This window comes from Accipiter gentilis, chromosome 18 (assembly GCF_929443795.1).
Source record: "Accipiter gentilis chromosome 18, bAccGen1.1, whole genome shotgun sequence".
Classification (NCBI taxonomy): domain Eukaryota; kingdom Metazoa; phylum Chordata; class Aves; order Accipitriformes; family Accipitridae; genus Astur; species Astur gentilis.
Genome location: NC_064897.1, coordinates 29,069,522 through 29,094,469, shown reverse-complemented (window position 1 = coordinate 29,094,469; position 24,948 = coordinate 29,069,522). Strand labels below are relative to the sequence as shown.

General features: G+C 51.3%; 1 protein-coding gene across 4 annotated transcripts in view; it reads right to left on the bottom strand.

Moving 5' to 3' along the window:
• LOC126047756 (coiled-coil domain-containing protein 134-like) overlaps nucleotides 1-24,948 on the bottom strand; it is a 44,954-nt gene that overhangs the window by 1,161 nt on the left and 18,845 nt on the right. Inside the window, exons 17-33 of one of the 4 annotated variants that reach the window (XM_049821830.1) lie at nucleotides 24,142-24,239; nucleotides 23,161-23,335; nucleotides 22,903-23,050; nucleotides 22,061-22,333; nucleotides 18,786-18,951; nucleotides 16,557-16,661; nucleotides 14,748-14,858; nucleotides 13,983-14,164; nucleotides 13,295-13,376; nucleotides 12,626-12,831; nucleotides 11,806-11,887; nucleotides 9,664-9,770; nucleotides 8,693-8,824; nucleotides 8,231-8,340; nucleotides 6,713-6,891; nucleotides 2,830-2,956; nucleotides 2,052-2,066 (exon numbers count right to left, since the gene is read on the bottom strand). In XM_049821830.1, coding sequence (XP_049677787.1) covers nucleotides 6,846-6,891; nucleotides 8,231-8,340; nucleotides 8,693-8,824; nucleotides 9,664-9,770; nucleotides 11,806-11,887; nucleotides 12,626-12,831; nucleotides 13,295-13,376; nucleotides 13,983-14,164; nucleotides 14,748-14,858; nucleotides 16,557-16,661; nucleotides 18,786-18,951; nucleotides 22,061-22,333; nucleotides 22,903-23,050; nucleotides 23,161-23,335; nucleotides 24,142-24,239 — 2,023 coding nt within the window. In that variant the 3' untranslated portion in view covers nucleotides 2,052-2,066; nucleotides 2,830-2,956; nucleotides 6,713-6,845. Of the gene's footprint in view, nucleotides 1-177; nucleotides 360-638; nucleotides 724-964; nucleotides 1,087-1,948; nucleotides 2,067-2,829; nucleotides 2,957-4,420; nucleotides 4,889-6,112; nucleotides 6,185-6,712; nucleotides 7,838-8,230; nucleotides 8,341-8,692; nucleotides 8,825-9,663; nucleotides 9,771-11,805; nucleotides 11,888-12,625; nucleotides 12,832-13,294; nucleotides 13,377-13,982; nucleotides 14,165-14,747; nucleotides 14,859-16,556; nucleotides 16,662-18,785; nucleotides 18,952-22,060; nucleotides 22,334-22,902; nucleotides 23,051-23,160; nucleotides 23,336-24,141; nucleotides 24,240-24,948 lie in introns of those variants that run through there. The other 3 variants (XM_049821831.1, XM_049821833.1, XM_049821832.1) reach the window with 3 other exon arrangements.

Sequence of the window (24,948 nt, the reverse complement as noted above, 5' to 3'; positions counted from 1 at the left end):
TGACCAGGGTCCCCTCCTCCCCACCAGCCCCCTTCATGCTCTTCCCCCACCCCTCAGCCCAAGGACACCCCTCAGACATGGGGTACGCTCCCCCTGCCCTCCTTTTACCCCCAAAACCTCACTCCCCAACCCCAGCAGCAGAGTGGGGATGCGACATGGGGGGACCAGGAGCCGTACCAGCCCCAGGACCTGGGAGTGGGGTCCCTGCTCGAACACGCCCGTCAGGTTGCAGAAGCCGATGCCCCAGCGGATGAGGCTGTTCCAGTTGGAGTTGCGGTCGAAGTAGTGGTGCACGATCTTGGGGAAGCGCAGGACGACGTCCCCGAAGAAGGCAGTGTTCTCCACCACGTGGGAGTATGCTGTGGGGACAGCCGCCAGCCCTGTCGGCACACGTGCCCCATTCTGCTGGCGCCTACATCCCCGCCGGGAGGCGGGGAGGCTGAGGGCGAACGGGTAGGCTCCCCAGTACAAACTGGTCAGAGAGGCAGCAACAGGGTCCCCGACAGACAGGGACCAGCCCAGGTCTGGTCTGGGTACACGGGGGTTTCAGACCTACCCCAGCGCCGCTCCCAGGAGGAACACTGGTGATGCCCCACAGCACTAGGAAAGGGAGGGGGTAAGGACCAGAGAGGACTCACCATCCTTTATCTTCTCGTCCTGAGGGAAAGGCCCATCTGGAGGCACGTCAGCAGCGATGAGCACAGCACGGGAGTCCTCCAGCACCTGCCAGAGCCCTTGGTTACTGCCCCGTCCTGCTGGCCCTTCCCCGAACCCCAGGGGTGCTGCCCCAGCCGCCCCGTGTTGAAGCCCCACGGCGTCCCACCCTCGGGTCCTAAACCTCACTGCCCACCCAGCTCTTCTCTTTGACCCCATGGAAGATCCTCGGCCATCCCTGCTTCTCCTGCCCACCCTCCCCAAGCCCACAGCACACCGAGCCCAGAGGGTGGCCCGTGCCGTGGCTCACTTTGAAGAGTCCCTTGAGCATGATGTCGATGATTTTGTACTGCTGGTTGATGTCATTGAGCTCGATCAGGTTCTTCAGCGCGTTCATCTGGTCCTTGCGCTTCACCTCAAACAGCTTCTTATCTGCACCACCGTCAAGGACACTGTTGGTACGCTCCCACCATGCTCCTGCTCTCCCTCTCTGCCGCACACCCGGCACCATCCCAGCCGCCCCAGTTCTCCGCAGGGTGCCTGAGGGCTGGGGGGCAGCACCTAAGCCAGGATGAAACATGGGTTTCCAGCGAGCCCCTTTGCCCAGACACCCCAGCGGGGCACTTAAGGATGCTGGGCGCTCGTGGGGAGCTTTCTGCTTGCCAGTCCCGGCTCCAGCTGAGGGGCTGGAGGATGAGCGTGAACTCCCACCTTCCCCATACGCGTCTCCACAAGCACACATATTAAATACCTTTTAACAATTTGCCTGTTCATCAGGGCATGCTGCCGTGTGCTAGGAAGGGCTTGCATTAGCCCACCTCCTCGTGGGTGATAAATGCCCGCTGCACAGAGGAGACCGAGTGCCGCAAGCCCAGGAGCCCTCTCCCATCATCCCAGCCAGCAATCCCAAAGCACTGCGACCCACAGGCGTGCTCTGCCACCCGGCTGACCACACTGCTCCCGAGAGTGGACTGGGAGACATGTTTGGCGCCCAGCATGCTGGAGCAGAAAGGAAAAGCACCGCACTTGGGAGGATGCCAGGCACTGCTGGAAAACCCACCTCCACTCCTTCACCGAGCCGGGCGCTTGGTTAGCAAACCTGGGAGCTCGGCTAAAACCCTTCTACAGAAGAGCAGAGAGGCAACTGCCCAGCAGTTCTGGGTCCTCTCTCTTCCACCCCCCTGCGCCCCTTTCCATGGTCTCTGACGCTTTCCCTGTGCGCGAGCTCCTTCCAGCCTCAGCGGGTGTGGGTGTGTACGCCAGGACACGAGGGGCAGGCTGCAGAGAAGGATACAGATTTCCAAGCCGGAGTCCACCCTCTGTTTTTCCAGGTCTGCGAAGCTGCCCCGGGACAGCAGCAGTGCCAGCAGAACGGGGCAGATGAAGAGAAAATCCATGTTGGCCGCCACAGCCTGGAAAAAAATGGACCAACAAAACCAATTACCAGCGAGGAGACTTACCAAAGGGAAAAGTCACAGGAGCCTCTCAGGACCGACAGCACATTGCCCTCGGCAGCAGGGTCCCTGCCCGCCTCTTCCTTGTCCCCACGAGGGGTTTGTGGGAGATGGTGGCCAGAGCAGGGCCACGGGGCGACGCTGCAGCTGGCCCGCTCTCCCCTGCGAGGGAAGACCTGGTCGTCCCCTCCTCTCTACCTGCCTCCACTGCTGGCTGGGCACCAGCTAGGCCCCCAGAGATCTGACGGAGCACTGACCCAGCAGAAAAAATTAAGTCCTACCCCTTCTCCCAAAAATAACTGCTAGCTTTTTGCTGGGTATGCGAGTTAGAGCAGCCAGCAACCGAAGCAGCAGGGCCAAAGGGAGGAGGAAGACGGCCGAGGAGATGAAGTCTACCTCTCCTTTGAGCACCAGGCTTGACCATCCCACTTCACCTCTTGGGGTGCTGCTGGTACCTGGACCCTTCCCCTGGCTACAAGCTGTGTGCCCCCTGCTGAAAAGCAGCAGCTGGGTGATCTGGTGGTAATACCCCCTTGCCCCAAGCGCGTCCCTCCCCAGATGGTGCCTGAGGCTCTGCAGGGATGTGGTCGGGCTGCCCCTGGCCACGAGGGTCCCTCAGACAGAGCCAACGCGGAGAAGAGAGAGGCTGGAGGAGAAGGTCCTTGAGAACGAGGACCCTGGCCCCTGGGACAGCCCAGACCTCGGACAAGGAGAGCAGTACCTCGGCCTCCAGGCACCGGGATTCAAGGTGGCCTGTCCGCAGGGATGAGGTTTCCGCGGGACTGAGCAGCGGCCAGCGGCAATTATGGAAGCAGCAGCTCCTTCAGAGGCATCCCCTGAGCCGCCTCCTGCTCCGGAGGGAAAGGCAGATGTGTGAGGCCACCAGAGCCACCCTCACCCTGTCCCCCTGCTCTCCCCCTGCATCCGAGCTCACCCGCCCAACCGAGACTCTCCCTGCGATGCCCTAACTGGAACAGAAGCAAATCTCTTCTTTGCACCAAATCTAGGGTTGGGTTTTTTTCTTGTTGTTTTTCTTTTTTAAACAAATACAATTTGTTCAAGCTCAGGCCCATGAGCGAGGCAAAGTGGGCAGCACCGGCAGCTCTCCCAGCCCTGCAAGAAGCAGCAGCAGCTCCCGCCAAGGCTGAGCCAAGCGCCCTCGCACCCCCAGCACGGGCGGGGAAACGGCGTCAGGCAGACACGAGAAACCCTCTGCATCGTCTTCCTGTTGTGCTTCGCAAAAGGCAGCACCCCTGGAAGGGAACGGATCAGAGTAACTACAACCAACGTTACAGAGGAAGAGACAGCTGCCCCCGGCGTGGGCTCAGCATCATGCTCTGCATTTCGGATGCGATGCAGAGCCGGGGCGGCAGCACAAGCCTCCCACGCAGGGCCCTGGGTCGGTCCCCTCTGCCCACTGCGGCGTGAGGCTTAAGGCACATTCCAGCCACCCTGAAAGGCCACAGAGAACACCGATAAGCCGAGGCTGTAAGGAGAAATTCTCCAGCCCAGGCGAGCAGATGGTCTGCTGGACCCACCAGCCTGGTGGGCTTCAAGAGACTGCTTCACCCTGCCAAAAACCATGACCCAAGGACCCGAGGCCTGGCTCAGTGAGGGGGTGTGGGTCCACCCTCTGCAGAGCCCCCCCCCAGCTGCTCCCTCCCTCCCAGGCTCTCGGGGAGGAGGAAGAACAGCAACTCAAAAGCACAAACTGTGACTGCCCTGGGACCCGGGCTCTTGTTTGCCCCTCGGATCAGACATGCGGACCAGGCTGGCTATTTGCCGTGCTCTTGGAGAATCAGAGAGAAACCTTGGAGGCAGCTGGTGACCCCCAGACCAGGCTGAAAGGCAAAGAGCAGAAATGCTCGCCACAACAGCTCTGCCACGCTGCCCGCAGCAGTCCCAGCACGCCTGGTTAGGGCAGGGGCTCCCGCATCCCCCCCTTCCGACACGGGAGCCGGGTGGCTGGCGGATGCCCCGCGGCCACTCCAAGGAGGAAGACGTTGAGCTGCAAAAAAACCCGCTCAGGCAGCAGCAGAGCGAGGCACGGCTCTCGGCCACAGGGGTTGCCGGCCAGCTGGTTGCTACAGCAGAGAGCCCACCAGCCTGCCTGGCTGCCCCCAAGTCTCAGAACGGAGACAGGCTTTTCCACAGACATGACAGCAGATGCTGCAGTATAGATGGCTAGTGTTTTCAATGAAAACGTTTTCAATGACTTTACAAATCCTCCTGCAGCAGTTCTACAGATTGTGCCATGGGACAAGGTCAGAAGAAGAGGACTGGAGAACCATGCCATACCAGAAGCCCATCACCTTTTCATCTGACCCCTTCCCTGCTGACACTCATTCTCACATCGAAGCTACTGACTGTCGTTGTCCATCAGGCTGAAACACCCCCGTGAAAATGAAGCAGGAGCCAGTTGTTGCCCTCACCCACAGGGAAAGTGAGGCTTCTGGTGCCATGTGGGACCAGCCTGATCTGCCCTGCCCTTTTCAACCTGTTTTAATAGCAGAGGCCATTCCCTCCTCTCCAGGCCAGACTGCGTAAGCGCGGGGATGCCAAAGCTTCTTGCAGATGTTCCTCCATGCTTTCCCCACGAACCCTCCCTCGTGTCTTCACACCCGCTGAGGGACGAGATGAGAGAGAAACACCGCAGAGCTGCTCCTCTCTTCCCTCCCCGCTTCTCCCTGAACTGATCCCTGCCAAAGCCAGCTCTGCCTGGCGCTCCCAGAGCGGTCCGGGGAGCCAGGGCCTGGCCTGATGCTACAGATGGGAAGGAGTTTCCACCAATATTCCCTTGCAGCCCCGGCCAGCTGGTGGTTTCAGCAGAAAGCCCACCAGTCTGTCTCACTGTCTCCCGTTCTCTTAATTTAGACATGTTTTTCCAAAGACACGACAACAGATGCTGTGTTATAGATGGTTAGTACTTTCCATTAAAACGTTTTTAATGACTTTATAAATTCTCCTGCAACAGCCCCATCTGAACTGAGCATCCCCGGGATTTATGCGCTTAATGAGCTCGCGAGGCAGAGCCGCGCTGCCACGCTTCGGTTCCCAGGAGGGACTTTCGCAGGACCCCCCTTCCCCTCCGCAGGGCACTGAAACGCAGGGGCAGAGCATCACCAGCCCGCTCGCCCCGAAACAAGGAACGAAAACTCCCCGCCCCACAAATCCATCCCCGAGCCGCTCCTCCGACAGCCAGACGAGGATTAATCTCTTGTCGCAGCTGAACCAAAAGCTTCTGAAGCGAAACACAGGCTGCTCAGACTTCTTCTGCCAGGACGTTTCTCCACAGGGCTGACACGATCAGTGGCACGGCAAGGGCCGTTCGCACCAGCTTGCCTCCGAAGTCCCTCAACCCCCAAACCCAGAGCTGGCCCACCGCGGGGACGGACAGCCCTGACCGAAGGCAGGGAGCTGCTGCGACTTCCAGCAGGAACGGGTCCGTCCCAGCCCACCCCCGTGGCTCCCATCCTGCGGGAGGGGGTCGGCAGCCCCCCGAGGGGCTGGGGCGGCGGCGGGCACGGAGAGAGAGGCGGGGTGCGTGTGTGTGCGTCTCTCTCAAGCACCGCCGAAAGTGACGGCAGGCGCAGGGGGACCGCAACAGCCGAGACCAGCCCGGCCACGCCGCGGGAAACCCACGCAGAGCCGCGGGCGCGGCAGGCAGCACCGGGGGGTGCGCACCCACGGCTGCCGGGCCGGTGCTGCCGGCGGGCGGCTCCTCGCACGGCTCCCACGGGGGGGTCGGGGGGGGTGGTGGGCCCCTCGGGCAAAACCCCTTCAACCGAAGCTCCAGCCAGGCAGCCCCGGGGCCGCGCCGCCCGCCCCGCTCACCGGCCACCCCGGCTGCGGGGGCTTCCCTCCGTCCCGAGTCTCCCTCGGGGGGATGGGGGGGGGGGGCAGCGGCCTCCCCCTCCCCGCCACGACCCCCTGGGGAGGGGAAGGGAGGGCTCCCAGGTGTGTCGTCCCCCCCCCGGCCCGTCTGCCGCAGGCTGCCCCCTCACCTGCGGGCCGGGTGCCGGGTGCCGGGGTGGGCGCTCACTCCCGCCGCGCTGCCATGCCGCCGCCGCCGCCGGTTCCCCGCCCCGCCGTGTCACTTCCTGAGCTGCCGCCCCGCCCCGGGCCCGGCCCGGCCCCGCCGGGGCTGACCGCGCTCCCGCGGCCGGGGGGGAGCCGGTCCCCGCCATCCCCCCCCCCCCCCGCCCCGGGGGTCTGCTCCCGCCGCGGACGGGCTTCCCCCAGCTCCGCGAACGGCGCTCGGAGAGAAGCGGCAGGCGCAGGGGCCGGGGCCGCAGCCCACCGCCTCGCTCCGCCACCGGGGAGAAGCCGCCTCTGCCCAGCGGGCCCGGCGACCCCGCTGCCTCCCCGGGGGTCCCGGCCGAGCCCCCCGCCGGCCCTGAGGAAGGGTCCCGCCCGCAGCACGGCCAGCTCAGGCCGGGGAGCGGAGCCGCCTCCGCAGCCCCTGCCCGCCCGGGGCGACGGCGTCCCCGCCAGGCAGGGGCTGTTCGTGGTAACCGAGGAGCATCAACCGGGCTTTGCCCCACACAGAAAAGGAAAGGAGCCCCGTCTCGGTAACCAGGCTTTATAAACGATTCTCAACAAACCTTTCTCTGAAAACGAGCCGCAGACGACTTCCTTCGCCCTTCTTCCCTCTACAACTCGCTGGGAATAAAGGGCAGGATGGGGTCTCCTGGATCCATCCCCGCTCCTCTGCTGCGTGCACCCCATCTTCTCATTTCAGTCTCCAATGTGCGAGAGGGACACTGCCACGCTTCCCAGACATCTGTCGTGGCTGGCATGAGCGGAAACCGCAGGGAAGGCATGGCTGACACTCCAGCGCGCTGCGGGAATTCCCACATTTGACGCACTGCTGGCGGGAGGTTTTCATTACCGAACCAGCCCTACCCCAAGCCGCGGAAACCCCACCAACAGATGTGAGAAACGCCAGCGTGGGCGAACCTGAAGAAAGTTCTTTTTCGACAAAACTGATGTCAAAACTTGGTTTTGACCAGAGGGTTTTGTCTTCCGCGTTCATGACTCTCCCATTCAGGTAGCCACCACTGCTGCTCTTTGAGTGTACCCCAACCCCTTCCTAACAACCAAGATTTGAAGGCTTCTTTGTATGTGGAAAAGCCAGAAATGAGGAGCCACTTCGGCAATGTAAAAAGACCTCCTGTCCCCCTTCCCTCACCCCTGTACAGACAGGCAAAGGCAGTGCAGAGGAACTTCATGGGGCTGGGTGGTCTCCAACCGGACAACCTGCGCTCCAAGCGTCCCACCACAGCGTGGTAGTATCACAGTGTGGGCAAGCACGAGGACAAGCGACTTCTCAGAGGCAGCAAACGCCTCACCCAGCCCATGCCCTGCACGTGGCCGATGACGGTGTCCCACAGTGGAGGAAGTCCCCACCCCAACAGGAAATCACTGCTGGGGCCGCTTCCATCACTGCTACCTGTCTGAGGCAATGCAGCGTGATGAAAACAGGAAGGCAAAAGCAGCTGGTTTGAGAAATAAACAAACACTGCATCAGGCTCCCCCCTTCTCCACAAGTAATCTGGGAGCGGCCCCCACCTCCCGTCCATGAAGAGGAGGATTCAGGTCTCAGGAAGGGACTCTAAGGCCGAGCAGAACAAAATTCAGTAACTCCACTCGGCAGCTTCCGAATGCTCGCTGCACTCAAAGTGCTCGAGTCATCTTCGGGTTTCCACGACTTCATGGGCGTCCTGGTGCTAGTTAGCACGCAGACAGAGGTTAAGTGATTTCTCATCCTCCAGGGAGATCAATACAGGGATCATTACTGCTTTGAAGTCACAGGCTCCCCGGCCTGCTCCCCTTTTGCCAGACCACTCCTGCCATATAGATGAATGCAATCCCAGCACAGAGACCCACCCATCTTTAGTCCCAAATGTCTCCTCATTTCCCAAATGTCTTTTCAAATTTGGGGATGACAAAGCCTTTCATCCCAAAGTTAGCCAAGTGTAGCAACCACTCCGAGTTTTTGCAATTGTATTCATCTTCAGCTGGAACAAGGGAAGGAGCAGCAGATCAAGAATCCCTTCCACCTCTGTTACACCTACCACTCTCACATCACCTATCAAAGGTGTCTGCCCAGCAAAGGATACACAATGTCCTGATGTTTTACACATGCGGTCCTCTGTCCCACAACGCGCTCCAGCAAGGTCTGAATGGTCCTCGACTGCACTGGCTCCACCTGCCATTGACTGCTCTGAATCTGAGCAGTCAGAAGAAAGAACGATTTCCAGACCAGCAGGAAACTGTTGGGCTTGTTCCTCATAGCCTCCCTCCCTCATCTCCACACAGAGCAATGAGACCTTCAAACTTTGATCCAGGAGGGAATCAAGGGGACGCCCAATATGACGACACAGTTTAGGCAGCTGCTGGCATCACTCCCTTTCCAATTTCACTGTACGCCCCTCAAGGCAGTAGGCCAAGCTAGCAGCTGTGGGATTCCTCTTCATCTTACTATAACCACCTCAAAGGAAGTTTACAGCTCCCCATCAAAGGCTAAAGCAAACCCCTAGGGATTGCCTTCCCATTCTCCTAGGCAGTCACCACGCTCTTACCTGACAAAGGAAGAGGTGAAGAGCACGAGATGTGGCCTCAGGCAGCTCTGCTAAGTTGGCTTCTTCTGCCTCCTGGAGAATCTGGCTAATTTCTTTTTGAGAAATAATATTGCTGCTCTGATATTTCAGAAACTTGACCAAAGGAAAAAAATAGAGGCATTAAATAGTGAAAGGCCCACAGACTCCAACAGTGACTCATCTCCTGGAAAGGCTTCTTCTATGTAACAGCATGCTGCAGCACCTTAAGCACAGGCCTGATTTTTATACCACTTCTAATAGAAGCAGTGCAAATATCTGTGTTGATGGTGCTCTGGTTTATAACCAGACTTATTTTGGTTTAGGTCAGGAGGGAACTAAAATAAACCAGGCAACCTTTTAAAAGTGAAGTAAGAATAGCAAATATTCACAGACACATCTTGTATTTGGAGGAGGAAGGTTCACATTAAACGTCTTCCTTTCATCCACTGCCAAGAGGGCTTTGTCTGCAGTGTTTCTGCTGGGTAGGACCACATCCCCTCTCTTGCTCGCAGGGCCCACCTACAGCAGGGCAGGAGGTTGCGGTAATTCCCCCCCCCCCCCGAAAAGTCAGGTCTGTAAGGTCAAAGAGGGAGACAAGCTATGATGCCAAGCAGAGCTCTGTTCTCCAGAGCACTGCAGCACACTCCCTGACTGGTAACAGCAGTTGCATGTTCTCTGCAGGTTTCCCCTCTCCTCCCCAGTGGTCCTAGATGATGTAAATAAATGCTACAAACACCAGAAGAAGAGGAGGTGCTCACTAACAGCAGTCAGTTTCTGCAGGGTGTGGAAGGGAAGTTCACTTGAAAGTATCATTATTATAGGGCACAAATATAGTGCCAGACAAAGCCACAGCAGTATCTGAGATTGTGTGTGTGTAGGGGGTAAGTTCCAATTACTGCACTGTACCAACATACTGGTAAAAATGGCCAACAGCCTGCCCTTCCCCTGCTCACCAAAGTCACCAGCCTGAGGACTCCTGGCTGCAGAAGGGACTTCTGGCCCCCATTGAGTACTGCGAAGAGCAGGAATCGGTGCCAGGGCTGGGAAGCAACATGTAGAGCTAGGACAGAAGGAGAAGCCAATCAAAGACAGCTTTAAAACTGGCCAAGTGACAGGCTGGATCCGGATAAGGACAGTCTTCAATACTGACCGCAAGTTTTCTCTTCTAGACCCCATGCTGTGAAACACTAAGGGGATATTTTGCTCTGTTCGTACTTGCTTTTTAATCTGTCACTCTTTGGGCCAGAGTTTAGTCATGAGGACAAAAGCTTAATAGCTTTTTAAAGCAGAAAATACATTTTGTCCATCTTTGTGCTGGTACAGGAAGAGAAACCTTCTCCTGGGGTGCACGTCATAAAATAGTAAGGGGATATCTTTAGCCCAGGGTTTTAAAAATAATACCCTCTGGTTTCAATATGAGGACAAGTTTCCTAACCACAGGTTTTATTTAGCTGCAGAATACCCTTTGGGGAATGAAGAAAGCTCTATAACATAAGCTGCAGAAACCGAGCCTGGATCTGCAGCAGAGAGCATACTATGGGGACCAGCCAGGCTGATGGCAGCAATACAATCAGTAGAGAACATTTTCTTAGTAAGGAACATATATGATAAACTAAGTTCAGGCTCAAGGTCACTGTCTGTGACAGCATGAAGTCTCTCATTGAATGCTGAAGGTAAGTGTTGTTACTTGGTATTTATTGCAGGTTAGGAGCATGGGATGGACAACTACAACAGGTCAGCTGATATAACTTGTTACAGCATGGCAACTCACCAGGGTTTTAGAAAGGTCCCTTTTCCACTGGCAGTCACGTAACCACCCTATTGCCACTATAAGAATCTTTTCTATGGGAAAACAACACTAAAAAATCATGTAAAAATGTTTGGGGGAGGGCATCTTTTGGCTGGTGGAAATGAGAAAGTACCAGCACTGTGCACTGAGCCTGCTCTGCACATCTGGAAAACTCTCTGGATCAAGAGAGGGTTTTAGAAAGCCTCAAATGAGACAACTCCTGGAGTCAGAGTCCAGGCCACACTCTTTGCAGTATTCTCACATCTTTCAGTCAAACATAGCTATGACTCTCATTCTGCTTGGAATAAGGAGGCTCCTGTTATCGCTGTTGTGAACTTCTGTACCACAGCAAGAATTCGGGCAGCCAAAGTGACAGGTTCAGCTGTTGCTGAAACAGCATTTAATTAGCTTAATCCCAAATCAGCGGAACCTCCCCATAACATGCCACCTTTTTTTTTGTTAACCCAGCCTTTTAATAGTCTCCCTTCAGCTACTGGCTGTCATTTATCTCCAGTATTACATCTTCATTCAACCACTTCCTTTCTCCCACCAGTGTCCCTTTTGTCTGGTGTTCATTCACTCCATCCCCTTCTCTTAAGTGTTTAAATGAATTGAACAGGTCAGGGTACAGAGAACTTTCTGTCTGTTGTAAGATCAGAGCCAGCACCTGGACTTTGTGGCAGGAGGCTGACAAGAAGCAGAAGGGTCTGTTCTTTCCCCCAGCTGTACAATGCTGTCATATTAGATTATATTGCTAACATGGTATACATAACGTCTGACGTGGACTCTGGAAACCAAGGTCTGCATTTGCCCCTGGAAATCTAGAATTTCCAGCTTCCATTCCCTAAGGCTGCCTAGTACCCTGTTCTCCCTCTCCCTCCCTCAGGACCAAAGTGTGACCAACGCTGTCCGTGTGGAGGACACATCATATTCAGATCCTGTCTCCCCTATATTTATGGTCTAAAGGTTTGCTACAAATTGACCTGGAAGTGAAAGACTATTGCTACACTCCTTCCACTCCTAAACCTCTCACTCTTACAATATGGGGGGGGTGGGGAATGACTTTTTTCCTTCTGGAAAGCATCTTGGTGTCCAGAGCCAAAGTGAGGGCTCATGCCTGCAGGAGAGGCTGGCACTGTGATTTCAACCCACAAAGCACATGATTAACTTTAGGCATACAAATAATTTTTCTTATCGGGCATAAACTCATTAAGCATCTGCTCCGGGGCGCTACTGGATGTAGATCAAAGAGCTCAAATCACTGCAGGAGGGAAACCCAGGAGAAGAAAGAGCAGGAAGACTTTACCAACATCCTGGTTCTTCACATACAGGTATTCCACTAAGGTTTCCAGGCAGGCAACCACGGCTTGAGAGAGCAGCAAGTCTTTCTGGAATACCAAGAGGGGGAAGAAAAGAAGAAAAAAAAAAAAAAACACCAACCCAGTCAACAGCTATTACAAGAGGAAAATTCATAAAGTGGCAGGATCTGAAGAGCATACAGGACAGGAAAATAACACCCTTCATCTCCTTCACGGGATGCAACATGCTGCAAATTATCTGTCACGTCAAGGAGCCAGACAAAGGCACGACTACTTATTCTGAAACTAAAAAAAATTAAGTAACAGCCTCTAAAGAATAAAGATGGGAGCCCAATGTTGCTTGAGAGAGTTAAATGTAAACCAACGTACGACCCCTGGAGCCCAACATCACTTGAGCAAGTTAAATGTACATTGATGTATTACGCCCCAAAGCACCTTGCCAGGGACCTGGGGGAGGGACTGGGATTTGTTACACTTGTCCCACCTCTGTCCCTATGCATTTGGTGTCCCTGCAGAGCAGGAGATGGGAAAATGGAGATCATCATTAGCGCACAGAATTTCAGCTATCCAGTTCAGCGGCAGGGAGTACCGCATAGCTTGATTTACCTTCTTTCTCACTGAGCCATGCTGCAGTAAGAGCATTTTCCCTCCTCCTTATCACATGTCTGTAAGGGGTGGAAAATGCAGGCAGAAGAAAAAAAAAAAAGGTAGCACCTTAGGTCTTGTAACAGGGTGGTTTCTCCTCAGGTTACTGTACCTGCTTGAAGCCCAACACTTGTGTTGTTCCAAAAGTCATATTTTATATACCTGCAACTCAACGTGCACCATAAGGTTCTGCAGACTGACAACAAGCGACAAGACCTGCCACGTGGCAAGGGGGTGCAAAGCAGCATCCTGCAGTGATGATGGCTGTGATGGTGTAGCACCTTGGGCTGTGTTTTGGCCAACGATCACCAACAGAGAGGAGGAGAAGTTCTGTCGCAGGACAGCTCTCAGGAACTGCATGATGCTTACTAGACAGGGAATCACTTATTAGTGTGCGTCAGTGTTTTCCTCTCCCCTGACCTGTGTGTTGGTGCATGTGCAATAGCATGGGAGAGGGTGAGAAGAGAAAATTTGGGCTAAAGGGCCCACTGGAGTTGCCCACCAGCTGCTGACAGCTGCAGGCAGGAATGGCAACACAAGTTCCCTTGTTCATCTCCTCTCTGTGAGACACTATCCCAGTTCATGCTCAGTTCCAGATGTCACTACCAACCCCCAAGGAAGATTTTCCCAAACACAGCAGAACTCCAGACAGTTCCCTTTTGCCCTTTCTCACTCCCAGTTACGTACTCCCAAAGCCAAACGGACCAAAGCTTCCAGATTCCCACCAGCACCTCCACCATCCCTCTCCACAGTCACCAGTTCTCCCTTGTTGCCTGTAACATGGTAGTAGCAGCTGCTTCCAGTCAAATCCCTGTAACAGATGCAAAATACCTAACAGCAGGACTGGCTGCTTATTCCTGAAGATGACTGCATTCAGGACTGCCGTTAAGTCTAGAGAGAGTGACTGGTGAACCTAGAGGAGAATGAAATAGAAGAGAAAAAATGGTGCTGGTTCAGACCAGGTAAAAAGCTCACTTACATAGTTTCAGTCCTTACATACTACCTCACAATGACCGCAAAGCATCAAATACAATGACAACTGCCCACATTCATATGAGCTTGCTAATATTGAACACTTACTTGCCAGTAATAGGTTTGGATTTTGACTGTTCCATTATTGATCATTTTAGTATCAAAAAAGCAGTTTACAGCATGGGAGCTGTGTCTCCCACCCCCAGCCTTCCCTTGAGAAAGGCCTTAAAATGCTTTATACTCTATCCTGAAGAGGAAAGTGATTTGGGCCAGGAGGGATGGGTATGCATTTTTTCCCCCAGGATTTCTGCTGCTCTCTAACTCTCCAATGATTCGTGTCTCAGCCTTCAGCAACATGCTAGCTTCCAGTCCTGCTGGAGAAGTGCAGCAGCGAATAACTTGTGGACAATAACAAAAGAGCAACCAAGGCAAGCAGATTCCAGGCCAGAGCAAACCACTTTGCTAATGAAGATTTTTTTTTCTTTTTCAATTTTTCTTTTTTAAGGTTTAGCCATTGCCTGGATCTGAACACTACAGTGGTTCTAACCTCAGTATTGTAGCGATGCTGATAAAATAAGAGGGATGCAACCAGCAGCCATCCAGAGCAGAGCAATGCATCCTCAGATGATAGGTAAGCAGGTTCAGAAGGAGGGGACCGCAACCAGGTGTACTCCAAAACCTTCTGCAGGAGCTCTAGCAAGGACACGTTGGAAAGCAGCACAGCCACTGCTGCGTGGGAGAAACAATCAGAGAGGCTGATGGGATGGCACAGGTTAAACCAGCTTGACAAGCACAAGAGAAGTGCAGAACACACCTCTGCTGCAGTGAGGCAGCCCCCACCGCCACGGCTCATCAGAGTAAGGCTGTCCAGCTACGCTAGTATTCATCTCCCACAGCGCAAGCGACCATTCAGCCAGCTAATAAAATGACCAGCCTTCAGCTAACACAGCTGGAAGGTTGGTTAGAGCTGTTCTCTATTATTGTTTAATTTTTTGAACCATGGCAATACCAGGACATTTCAAACAAGGTACCAGAGCCCCACTGCTGTGTTTTATGAACAAGAAAAATACAGTGATTCTGACTCTCAGCAGCCAATTCCTGCAACATCAGAAGGCAGCAAAACCAAACCAAACCAAACCCCTCAACCTAAAAAAACTCATCCCAAATACAAAATGGTCTTTGTTAACTGTAATGCTGCGTCTGGAAGGGGAAAAATCCACCTTACCTGCTGAGACAGTTAGAATACCATCTCTAATGGCCACGCTACAACCTCGCTGAGACTAACTTAGCAATCAATACAATCTTGCCTCACCTCTCTGTTGACTACAAGGTGTTGTCTGATGAAGGCTCCAGTACAGAAAATTCAAGGATGGCTGCAGGAGGTCACTGTCCCTTGGCCTGCATTTCCCACAGAGATTACTGACTGGAAACAAAAGAACGTGCGTAACATGGACATCAATAGAACAGAGCACCTCAGCACAAGAGAGAAGTCAGTCAGTGGGGAGAGAATTCGGACAAGAGTGACACAACCTGAAGTGAAAATAAACAGAGCATCGTACAGACAAAGCAATAGCCATCTGCCCTAGAGTGTTTGCTTTAGACCGGACAGTGCAGTGAAGGACGATAATGGGGAGGGGGGAACAGAAAAGGGGATATTAAAGGGCATGTATCACATCGGGCAGTAATGAATCCAAGAGCAACAGACTTAAGTGACCTGTTTCCACAGAGTGAGTTTGATCCTAATACCATGAACAGCCATGCGCCTGTCTCACACGGTGACCAGACTGGGGAATGGCATGGAGAGCTGCGCTCCTCCACTCTCACCAACTCTGCTCGCACGAGGAATAAACATGCCACGTTTGTTGTAAGCACCAAACCCTTAGGAACAATGTTTAGCAAGAGTTTGTGAGGGAAATCCAGGACTGCAGGGCCCAGCAAAACTGTCACAGAAGATCTTCTAGAACAGCTTAAAGTCTGAGTAAGCACTTCTCAAAAAACACACATCAACACACCACCCCACACCCTGTCCATCTACGAGCTGACTTCATGTAGGCCTCGTCAGAGGAGAGTGCCCTGCACACCCACCCCTGAAAAACATAGCCTGGGGAGCCAAGCAGGGAATGAAGGGGGTGGCTGGGGCAGGGAGAGAGCTGTGTTGAAAAATACAGAGCAGAAAGCAAGAGCAGAAGGAGCTTGTGACACCTGGGAGCAGCTGAGCTGTGCTCTGAAACCACAGCAGCTAAAAAAGGGCTGGCATAAAGAGGACATGCTTCCTCCACACCCCCGGTTCCCTGGGCTAATGAATGTCTTGAGAAACGCCACTTCTTTACAAGGGTAACACAGGCAGCCCCGAGACATGCAACCTTTCAAATTCAAGGGGATAGTCCTTCAAAGTCTGCTGGAGAGATCAATTTGTCAGAGCAGGGAAGCAATGACAGGATGGATCAGCTGAACTTCCCTCTAGTACCTATTCTTTTTTTCACAGCCTGCATGAACCTCCAATAGCCAAGCAAGAAGGGAGAAGTCGCCAAGTAAGGATGACCACCCAAGAGAGCAGGTCACAGTATGGTGAGCGAACAAACACAGCCTGCTCTTCTGTGTCTCTGGGGTGCAGTGGGCAAGTCCCACAGCTGGCTGGGACCCATACACTCTGGACTCACACTCCAGGGAGAGCCCAGGTTCACTAGGTTGCTGGTCCCTGATGGCTGGTTCGTCAGAGGGCACCCCTGTGGCCTGAACCCCACAGGAGTGTTTTAGCAAGTGTGGATGGAGAAGGATGATTCAGGAAGCTCATCAGCAATACTGTTACGTGCCAAGTCCACAACAGTCACAGACCCTGAAATCATGTCACGGCCAGGAGAATACTTTGGCCACCTTGTGAGGTTTCAGACAACAAACATATTGTAAAAGCAAGAGGCAGAGAACCTGGGTTTTGTTGACTGAACTGATAACCAGGGCTCTTTACCACGCTCTGGCTATGAAAGTATCTCAAAGGAACCATAACTGTAATGCAAGGCACACCTTCTCTCAAAGGACAAAGAGCCAGCCACTAATCATCTTATGGAACAATTACCAAGCACAAATCAAAGTCCCCTGGGAGAAGATGGATGCATGGACTCACCCTGGTGAAGCAGCTTGAAGTCTGTGCTGTCCAGCTCCCTCACACCTTTGCTCCGCAGCTGCACCAGGAAAAGGAGGCTCAGCAAAACAGGCAGGTTCCTGTTAGCTAAGAAAGGCACAGACAGCTTAGCTTGTCAGTGAACTCTAAACTGTTGTACCTTAAAGCATGCCAAAAATTGTTAATTTTCCGACTCAGGAATGAGGGTGGGTGAGGGGATGAAGTATTCCCCCGTTACACACACACACAAATGCTCCTAACTTAATTCTCATCTCTACAGTCCCTGCTGGTTCTGGCTCCCTTTCTGCCACTGTGGGTTGGCCTGAGTTACATGCCAGATCCTGCCAACACCATTCTAGGAACAACTAGAAAAGAGGGAGGGAAAAGGAAGCTAGGGTCTTTTACACTCTTAGTGAACCATCTAAGGGGCATGGTCACTGCACATTCAAACTGAAACCTCATAAGCCCTTTGCAGACTGCCCTTTTCCCATCTACTGGACCATCACTGGCAGCCTGTGCTTTGACAGCAGCCCAGCACCTCAGAGCGCTTGGCTGCACAGCATTTGTTCTCCTCCACCTTGTGAGGCCGGGAAATGCTGTCCATCCCACCCCATAAGGCAGAGCAGAGACAGCAGAAGTGAGAGGCCCACACAGCAGGTCTATACATGAGGAGAACGGAGCTGCTTAGACCACCAACTCCCCAGGGCAACCCCCTCCCTCGTATACTCACTCTTCTGCAGCGCTGTGAAGAGGTAAAGATTTTGTATTGTATACAGCCATACCTACAGCAAGCAACTATCGCATCCAGGAAATGTCTTCACAAAGGCTCAGGAGTTTTCAGTTTTGAGGAGAAAACATTTATGGGTGTCTTTAATGTTCGTGTAGTCTTGACAAAGTCCCACTGTTGGGCCACCTTCTTGTCTGACAGCAGGCTACTGTTTGAACAGGGAACCAGATCCCCTGGACTTATCTGCCCCAGACCTCACAGAGAGCTGCCTGCGTGCCGGGAGACAAGTCGTGTCTCCAGAGTACATCTGGTGTTTGACTTTCTGGATGGGGCTGCCAGGAACTCAGTTAACGAGTTCAAGATGCAGTATGAAGAGGAGCTGGGGATATTAGTGGCAGCAGAAGGGCTGGAATCTTGCAAAAGTCCCTCTAGCCCAGTGTCCTGTCTCCATCACCAGCGGTTTGGAGGAACAGGTCTGACTCCTGCAAGAGGAAATGGACAATCTGCCTCCCCACAGGCCCTGGCACCCCTGGATCAGAAACAGAGGGACACCACAAGTCCAAATGTGCACAGTTCCAAACAAGATCAGATCTAGCAGATGCCAATATTGCCTTCTTTATCCATAATCTTGCAGCCTCATGCTCCCCCATGCTCCTGCTTTCAGCCCCCCCTCTTCTCCAGCCTACCGACTGTGCTGGAGGTAAGGCAAAAACACTTTCCCTCTTGTTGCTTCCATCCCAACTGCTGCACAGAAAAAGACCCCAAACAGAGCACGGCTGTTACCAGTGTCAGTGGCCCCCTCAGGAACAAGTAAAATCTGTGCTGGGCCCCTATCCTAGGGGAGCCAAGGACGTCCTAGCACTGCTCCCTCTTTCAGTTCAAGTTCACAGGCTGCTTTGCACAGCGACTTTCATGATGGGACAATGGTCCCAACTCCACAGCCAGTGCTAGTAAGGAAAACAGAGGGATATCCCCCAGTCACAACCCTGCTAAATCTTTGAGAGATTTAATAGAATTATGAGATCTGGTGATACCACAGTGCCTGTTTGAGAATCAGTATCATGAATGATTCGGATGATCTCTGCTCCCAGATTCTGTGCCCTGGGAACTGAGGGTACTCAGGCACACCAAGCTGTTCTGCACAGAGAAGAGGCAAAAAGGAGATGTCTTTCAGTCACCAGTGCTCAGCTGGTTCAAGCTGGAAGATTTACCAGCACAGCTCTCCACTTGAACACTTACGGCAGCATAAGAGAACCTTGCCTTGGTTTAACAACCACAGTTTGAAGCCAGAACAACCTAAAATAGAAAGAGACTCTCTCACTTCAAAACAAGAATCTCTGGAGAAGGAAACTAAATCAGCATGGTTCTGTCTGCAAATTTCCTCATGCAGGTAAGCACTGAAGCTACATCAGCAGTTCAAAAACACTTTATCCCAGATCGCACCCCCTCAGCCATCTACCCTGCCAGTTATCTTACGGCAAGACCAAGTCACAGTGGGGAGTCACCTTGTAAGGAGGCTGAGCTGCTCTCTACCAGCAGCTGCTGCAGAATCTGTAGGAACTGACTCCGGAGGAGGTCACAGACAAGGACATCCTCATTTCTTTCCAGGAAGGTCCTTAGAGTCATCAACACCTTCCAAGCCACCTCCACAGAGCTTGAGCAGACCAGGTCCTGCAAGGGAAGAAGCACACACATTACCTTTCTGCCCTGATTAGGCAGAAGTCACTGCTATTTAATACCATTATGCTAATCTGGTGCCTTGGGAAACAGCCTAATAAAGCACTGTTCAGATTAAATCTGTCCTGATTAAATAGAAAACTGTATAAAGCAGACGGACCCTTGTCTGATAGGCACCTCTGAGTAATATCCCGTTTAAAGAACGCATTTGGCTAAGTAACTCCCATCCAGCACACAAGTGTAGGGGTAACATACATTTAAGGTCAAGGTTTTAGACAAGTGAGATCCTAAATCCCGGGCCCTGCTTCTAAGAGCACAGAGCCTCTGGCACTTCTGCTCTCCTTGTTGTTTTGAAAAATCAGGTTGCATATTAAGGATGCTTACCTAAAAATCAAGCTTATGAGTCAGTTCATAGTTACTCATTTTCAAAAGGCTGGCAGCCTTGTATCTGCAGCAGCAACATAACAGCTAAACTGCATGAAACGTACATAAACCAGACAAACAATCACTCAATCACAGAAAATGGAAGAGCCATGTACACAGCATTCAGCCCACAAGCTTGTTCCTTGAATATAGATCTCTGTCTGGAGTCTCTGAGCTGAATCCCACAGCCAGTAGCCTTAATTTGGGCGTAGTTTTGTTGTTAAGGTGTCTAACATTAAATTCACCTCCACAGCATGTACAGATGCAGTTCCATAAAGACCAGGCAGAAAATGCCTGGTAGTGCTGACATAATATGATCGTCTCAACACGTATTATGTCAGCACTGCCTTTCCTGCCCTCCCACAGTAGTCCTAACTACTGCATTGCAAATGGTACAGCTGAAAGAGGTAAAGAGAAAACTGGTCTCAGCAACCCAGCCTACAGCCTGCCAGGACAGCCTACTGCCTTTTCCAGCTGCCTTCCCCTATCACACCAAAGTTGTGCATCCAGACTGGGGTGATGGAGAGGAAACGGCTGTGGGACCCCATACCCAAAGAAAGCAGTTAAGGTAAGAACAGGCTGCCTGAGCCAGAAAAACCTCTCTAGTTCTGAGCCTGATTCCTGCCCATAACTGAGGCCTTCAGGAACAAGGGGCCGGGAGCTGTCTGCACAATCAGCTCTGCTGACATAGATCTGCTCCATATGACATTCAGGAATGTAATCCAACGTCAGTCAGCCTATCTCCATTCTCTGAGAGAGCAGCTCAGATCTGGAGCATGGAGAAGACAAGTGGGACACTGTGTGATCACAACCACGTTCACCCCCAGATGAACACACGCAGCATAAAATGGCACTAACCAAGGGCCACAGCCTTCCTGGTCCTGGTAAATGCATCTCTGTGTGAACATCTTCCTACTCAGGAGCTCAAGGTCTCAGATGAAGCCACTAACCATCTGTTCTATCTAATGCAGACAATTATTAAAAGCAGATAAGCAAATAAATCATCCTTGGAAGGACATTCATTTTTGTTTCACTGTACAATGCAAAGGCCTTTCCATTTTACTAGTGCATTCTCAGGCTAAGGTTATTCACCTCAAGTTTTGTTTACATCTGACAGTATATTTACCCCAGGATATTGCACTGTTTTATTAGCCCATCTAAATTCAGATTTATTATGCTTTTCCCCAACTGAAAGGTGAATTGTCAAAGTCTATGATTTATTACAACTCACTTTAAAGACCAGGGCAGAGCTAAATTAATTTATTGCTGTAAGAGCACATGGCAAGACTGAAAAGGGACAGCAGGAACATAGTACCATTCAGGGAAGGAGCCACTGTTTCTCTTTTGCTTATTGATAGAACTGTGATGTATACATCTGCTTTAGTTTATGGAGTGATAGGTTCCAGAAGTACTGCTAAAGGTAACAGCGTAGGCAAGTCTCGAGGGACACTTCTCCTTCTTAATTTGTACTGATAGGTCAACTCATTTATCACTTTTACTAATGCTCTGCAATGGTATCAAATGTCTGGATGTTGCTACCTACTCTGCAATACCACCCTAACTGTGAAAGAACTGCCCTACGCGACAGCCCTCCTGTCAGTCATTTCAGTAACCTGGGATATTAAAATTTACTTCATAGCCTCTTAGATCAGAACAAATACATGCCAGTCTGCAATGCCCGATAGGTGCCCACTCAGAATCAAACTTTGCTTCTTAAGTGTCTGCTGACATGGGTTTCTATTCTCAATGATACATACTTTTAATTTCTCTAACAGGCAGGAGAAGAAACATCACAGGTCTTAGCTTTTGGCTTTACAGGCAAGTCTCATGTTCTTGTGTGGAAATGTTAGCAAGTATTTACTATGTGACTGGCTGAACAGTCACGGGACAAGTGGTCACTGGTGGGGAGGGGTGACAGGGCAGGTGGGAGAGGTGGAGGTGAGAGAAAGCTTCTGAGCAGCCATCAGGACCTGGATTCTGTTGTGATTACGTAGGTTAACAGAGCTCATTATGTCAGCTAAAGACAAACACACTAGTCCTGCTACTTCAAGGCCCCTTTCACCTCTGCACCGATTTATTTTCCCTGTCCCAAGATTTTTATTTTATCTTTTAAAAGCAATAACACATACTATTTGCAGTCCTGAAAACTCAGGAGTACTGCAAAAATCTGACAAAAACTCTCCAGTTAAAAACAAACAAAATTAAACCCCCAAGCAAACAGAATCCCATGCCCTCAAGACCTGTTCTCTGCTCCACTGCTTTTTCAAAGTTCTTTGTCGCTCATACCTTTCTCATCTACCAGTAGCAAACCATTGCTCCTAAATTAGAAAAACAGCTTCTTGAAAGGCTGCCATGGAAGAATCTGGAGTACCCAGCTCTATATCTGGATAGAGATGGGAATGGGGTTTTTAATGGCATACATCAGCAGCACCCTTCAGATCCTGCCCTAGCCAATGCCCAAAAGATGCCCTTCCATCACAGTGGATGGATGACAGAGAAAGAGCTAACGTGCATACACATTCCCATTTTCCATATCAGGCTTTCCTGGGAGGTGGAAGCTTGTGTATACACACATGGGTCCTTCCAGCAGAATCTTTGGCCTCATAACAGCACTAAGAGTTTTAAGAACCAAAGAGCCCCCTAAATCAGATAGCAGCCTGACCTTGCCAAAGTCACATACCAATAAAATAAGTAAAATGCTGGAATTGCTCTTCAGAATGGGAAGTAACAGGTTAGCACTGTTCAGCTGATCAGACATGCCAAAACCAGCTTCTTCAGTCTCGGTTTGCTTGCAGTGTCTCCCGGAAAACCAGAGTTGGAGGACTTGGTGTCCAAATCTCCCCATAAGTTCAGGGTAGCGCAGGAAGAATTTCAGCAGGAGAGGACAATGGACGTAGACCAAGCTCAGATCTGGAAGATTATCCAGGATCTTCTTTATGGTAGACAATGACCTCTGGTAAGCGTGTCGGAGGGAGAGGGGGAAGGGGAGAGAGAACAAAATAATCACTAGATACTGAATATCGAAAAGCTGAAGGGATGAGAGTTTACTGTGAGAAACAGTCACACTGCCTTTTAAGTAGACAATCAAATATATCAGTTAAACATCATTCTCTGAAGCCCATTTGCATCACAAAGGCTACGAAACTTGTAGGATTTATACAGTGCTCAAAGCTGTGCAGCAGCAAAGAGCCATATGGGAACACTAGAAAGCCTGCTGCAGAGGCTGTAGATGTGTTCAGGAGACTGAAGCTATGAAATTTATTATATTCCATATGTGAGTTCACAGCCTATCCAACGCATTTACACATCCCACACATACACAAGTTTATTCAGTCAAATCTATATTCCCTAGTGGCTTTTCACAGTTAACTTTCCAGAGTGTAGCTGCACTGCACACTCTTCACTCACTCACCGCTCACCACCTATGTCAAAAGACTTTCTGCAAGAGGGTTGATGGGAGTGGGGAGAAACCTTAGTTTCAACAAAAAGGCTCCAAGAGGTAGGAATGAAATCTTCTTTTACCAAGTCCAGGGCTTTGCCTTTGTCCTGACACACAGCAAGAAGGTAAAGTGCAGCTCTGAGTATGTATGGTGGGGGACAGTCTCCATGGTCCTGTGCTGATACGAGGAAATTTCTTACAGCTAAAAATAATTCTGCTTCTGGGACAAACCTGCATTCAAGGAGATTGAAGTGGAAACAATAACATTTGACATGGCTTACCCACCAATACATGGTATGTAATGGCCACAAAACCACTTGTCTTGTATACTCTTGGCTCACCTGTCCCCAAGGGTGTAGGCAAAGTATAAGAGTAGTATGAGGCAGTGTTGGTGGCTGCAAAGAGACTGATCCAAAGAGAAAGGCTCAGGGGTTTCAGCCAGGAGCAGAAGGCTTTCAGCAGTGGTGTAGTTTAATTGAGGCAGACCCTTCTGCAGGAGCTCAGACATCTCTTGCTCTAGAAATAAAACTACTATGAGCAGGCAGGCAGTGATGAGGAATGTCTGCAATGAAGCAGAGTGGCATAGGGGGATGGAAGCATCTGCCTGCCCTAACTCAAGCACATTAAATTAGGGAAGCTCCTGATGTAAGAAATATCAAAGCCAACCTACTACCCCACAGCCTGCATACAGCAAGCACACTTCTATGATTTGGCATGAATAGAGGTGTGAGACCTGATTTAATGGAGCTGGCTTTGAGGATGAAAAGACACTTCTGTTTGAGGTGCCCAGCTCTTTGCTGATGCTGCCAGTATGGTGACCAACCACTGCCTGTGGGAAAAGTGGCTTTTGTGATGTGGAAACTTTCATCTCATTTATTTGGGACTTGCCTATTACGGAAAGTTACCGTATGGACAGGAAAAGCTTTACAGAGTATACCACAGGAAAAAATGACCTTAATCTGCAGATATGGGTGACTATGTGGCAAGTAATATTGTTTCAATTAAGCCATACAGAGTTGTGCTAATAAATGTCATCATGAAAACAAAACTATAGGCAGATGAAACGCATTCTTTCAGGTAGGGTTCCAAACTCTTCAAACAGCATTCTCTGACTGTTATCCCCTTGCTGGACCAGCTTAAAAAAAAAAGCTGGGGAAAAAAAATATCTCTAAAGAGAGCTTCTATGTGTCCTCCCTTCCCTCCTCCTTTGTATTTATTATTATTATTGTTGTTGTTGTTGTTGTTATTACACCTATTGCCTAAATAGAGGGTAGCAGGGCCTCAAACTAAATGAAACAAATTGTCTCTTTCCCCAAACTTGCCATCCTGAGAAGAAGTTCTCTCCTTCTCTGTGGCAGAGTAAAGGCTCAGGCACAAGCTGCAGAGGAAGCTGGAACAAGCCTGATTCAAGGCAGGATTACTGTGAAGAAGAGCAGAAAGACACAATGAAGAAGGCTAGAAACATCCCCTTCATGCTTCTAATACAACATGCTGCCTGCCAGAACCTCAGCTTACTGAATGATCACACATACCCCGTTCACAACGGGACTCCAGGAGCCAACCTGGGCTTCCAGGAAAATGAGGAGTTCCTAAAGGACAGTCAGCTCACAGATGTGGTGGGTGTGCATGGTGACAACAGTGAATGTGTTCACATACCTTGGGGACAACATGAATGCAGTGGGGTACTCTCACAATCATCATACCTGGTATACACAGGGAGTCCTGTAAGGGCAGGACCCCTAACACAGAGAACAGTGGGAGGTGTTTGAGAGTGGCTCCTGATTCTACTGGCAAACACCAGTAAGGAGATTTTGTAGCAATGCTGTTTCCAGGGATGAACAATGAAGAATGCCAAAACATTAACTAAAAGGGTGAGAACAGCTCTATTTCCAGGTATTTCTCTCTCTCTCCAATTATTCCTTTGCAGAATAGGACATAACCAAACTTCTTTGCACTGTAACACACCATCCCTGGTGCCCCACACTACTGTATTCAGAGGCTTAGATCACTCCCTGCTCACACCATTCACAGGGACAAACATCCCTTCTCTAAGTTCCACAGTGGTAACCTGGACTAGGGGTGCTGTGTATTTTGTTTACTCTTTTAATGAGATGCAGTCACAGGAAAGA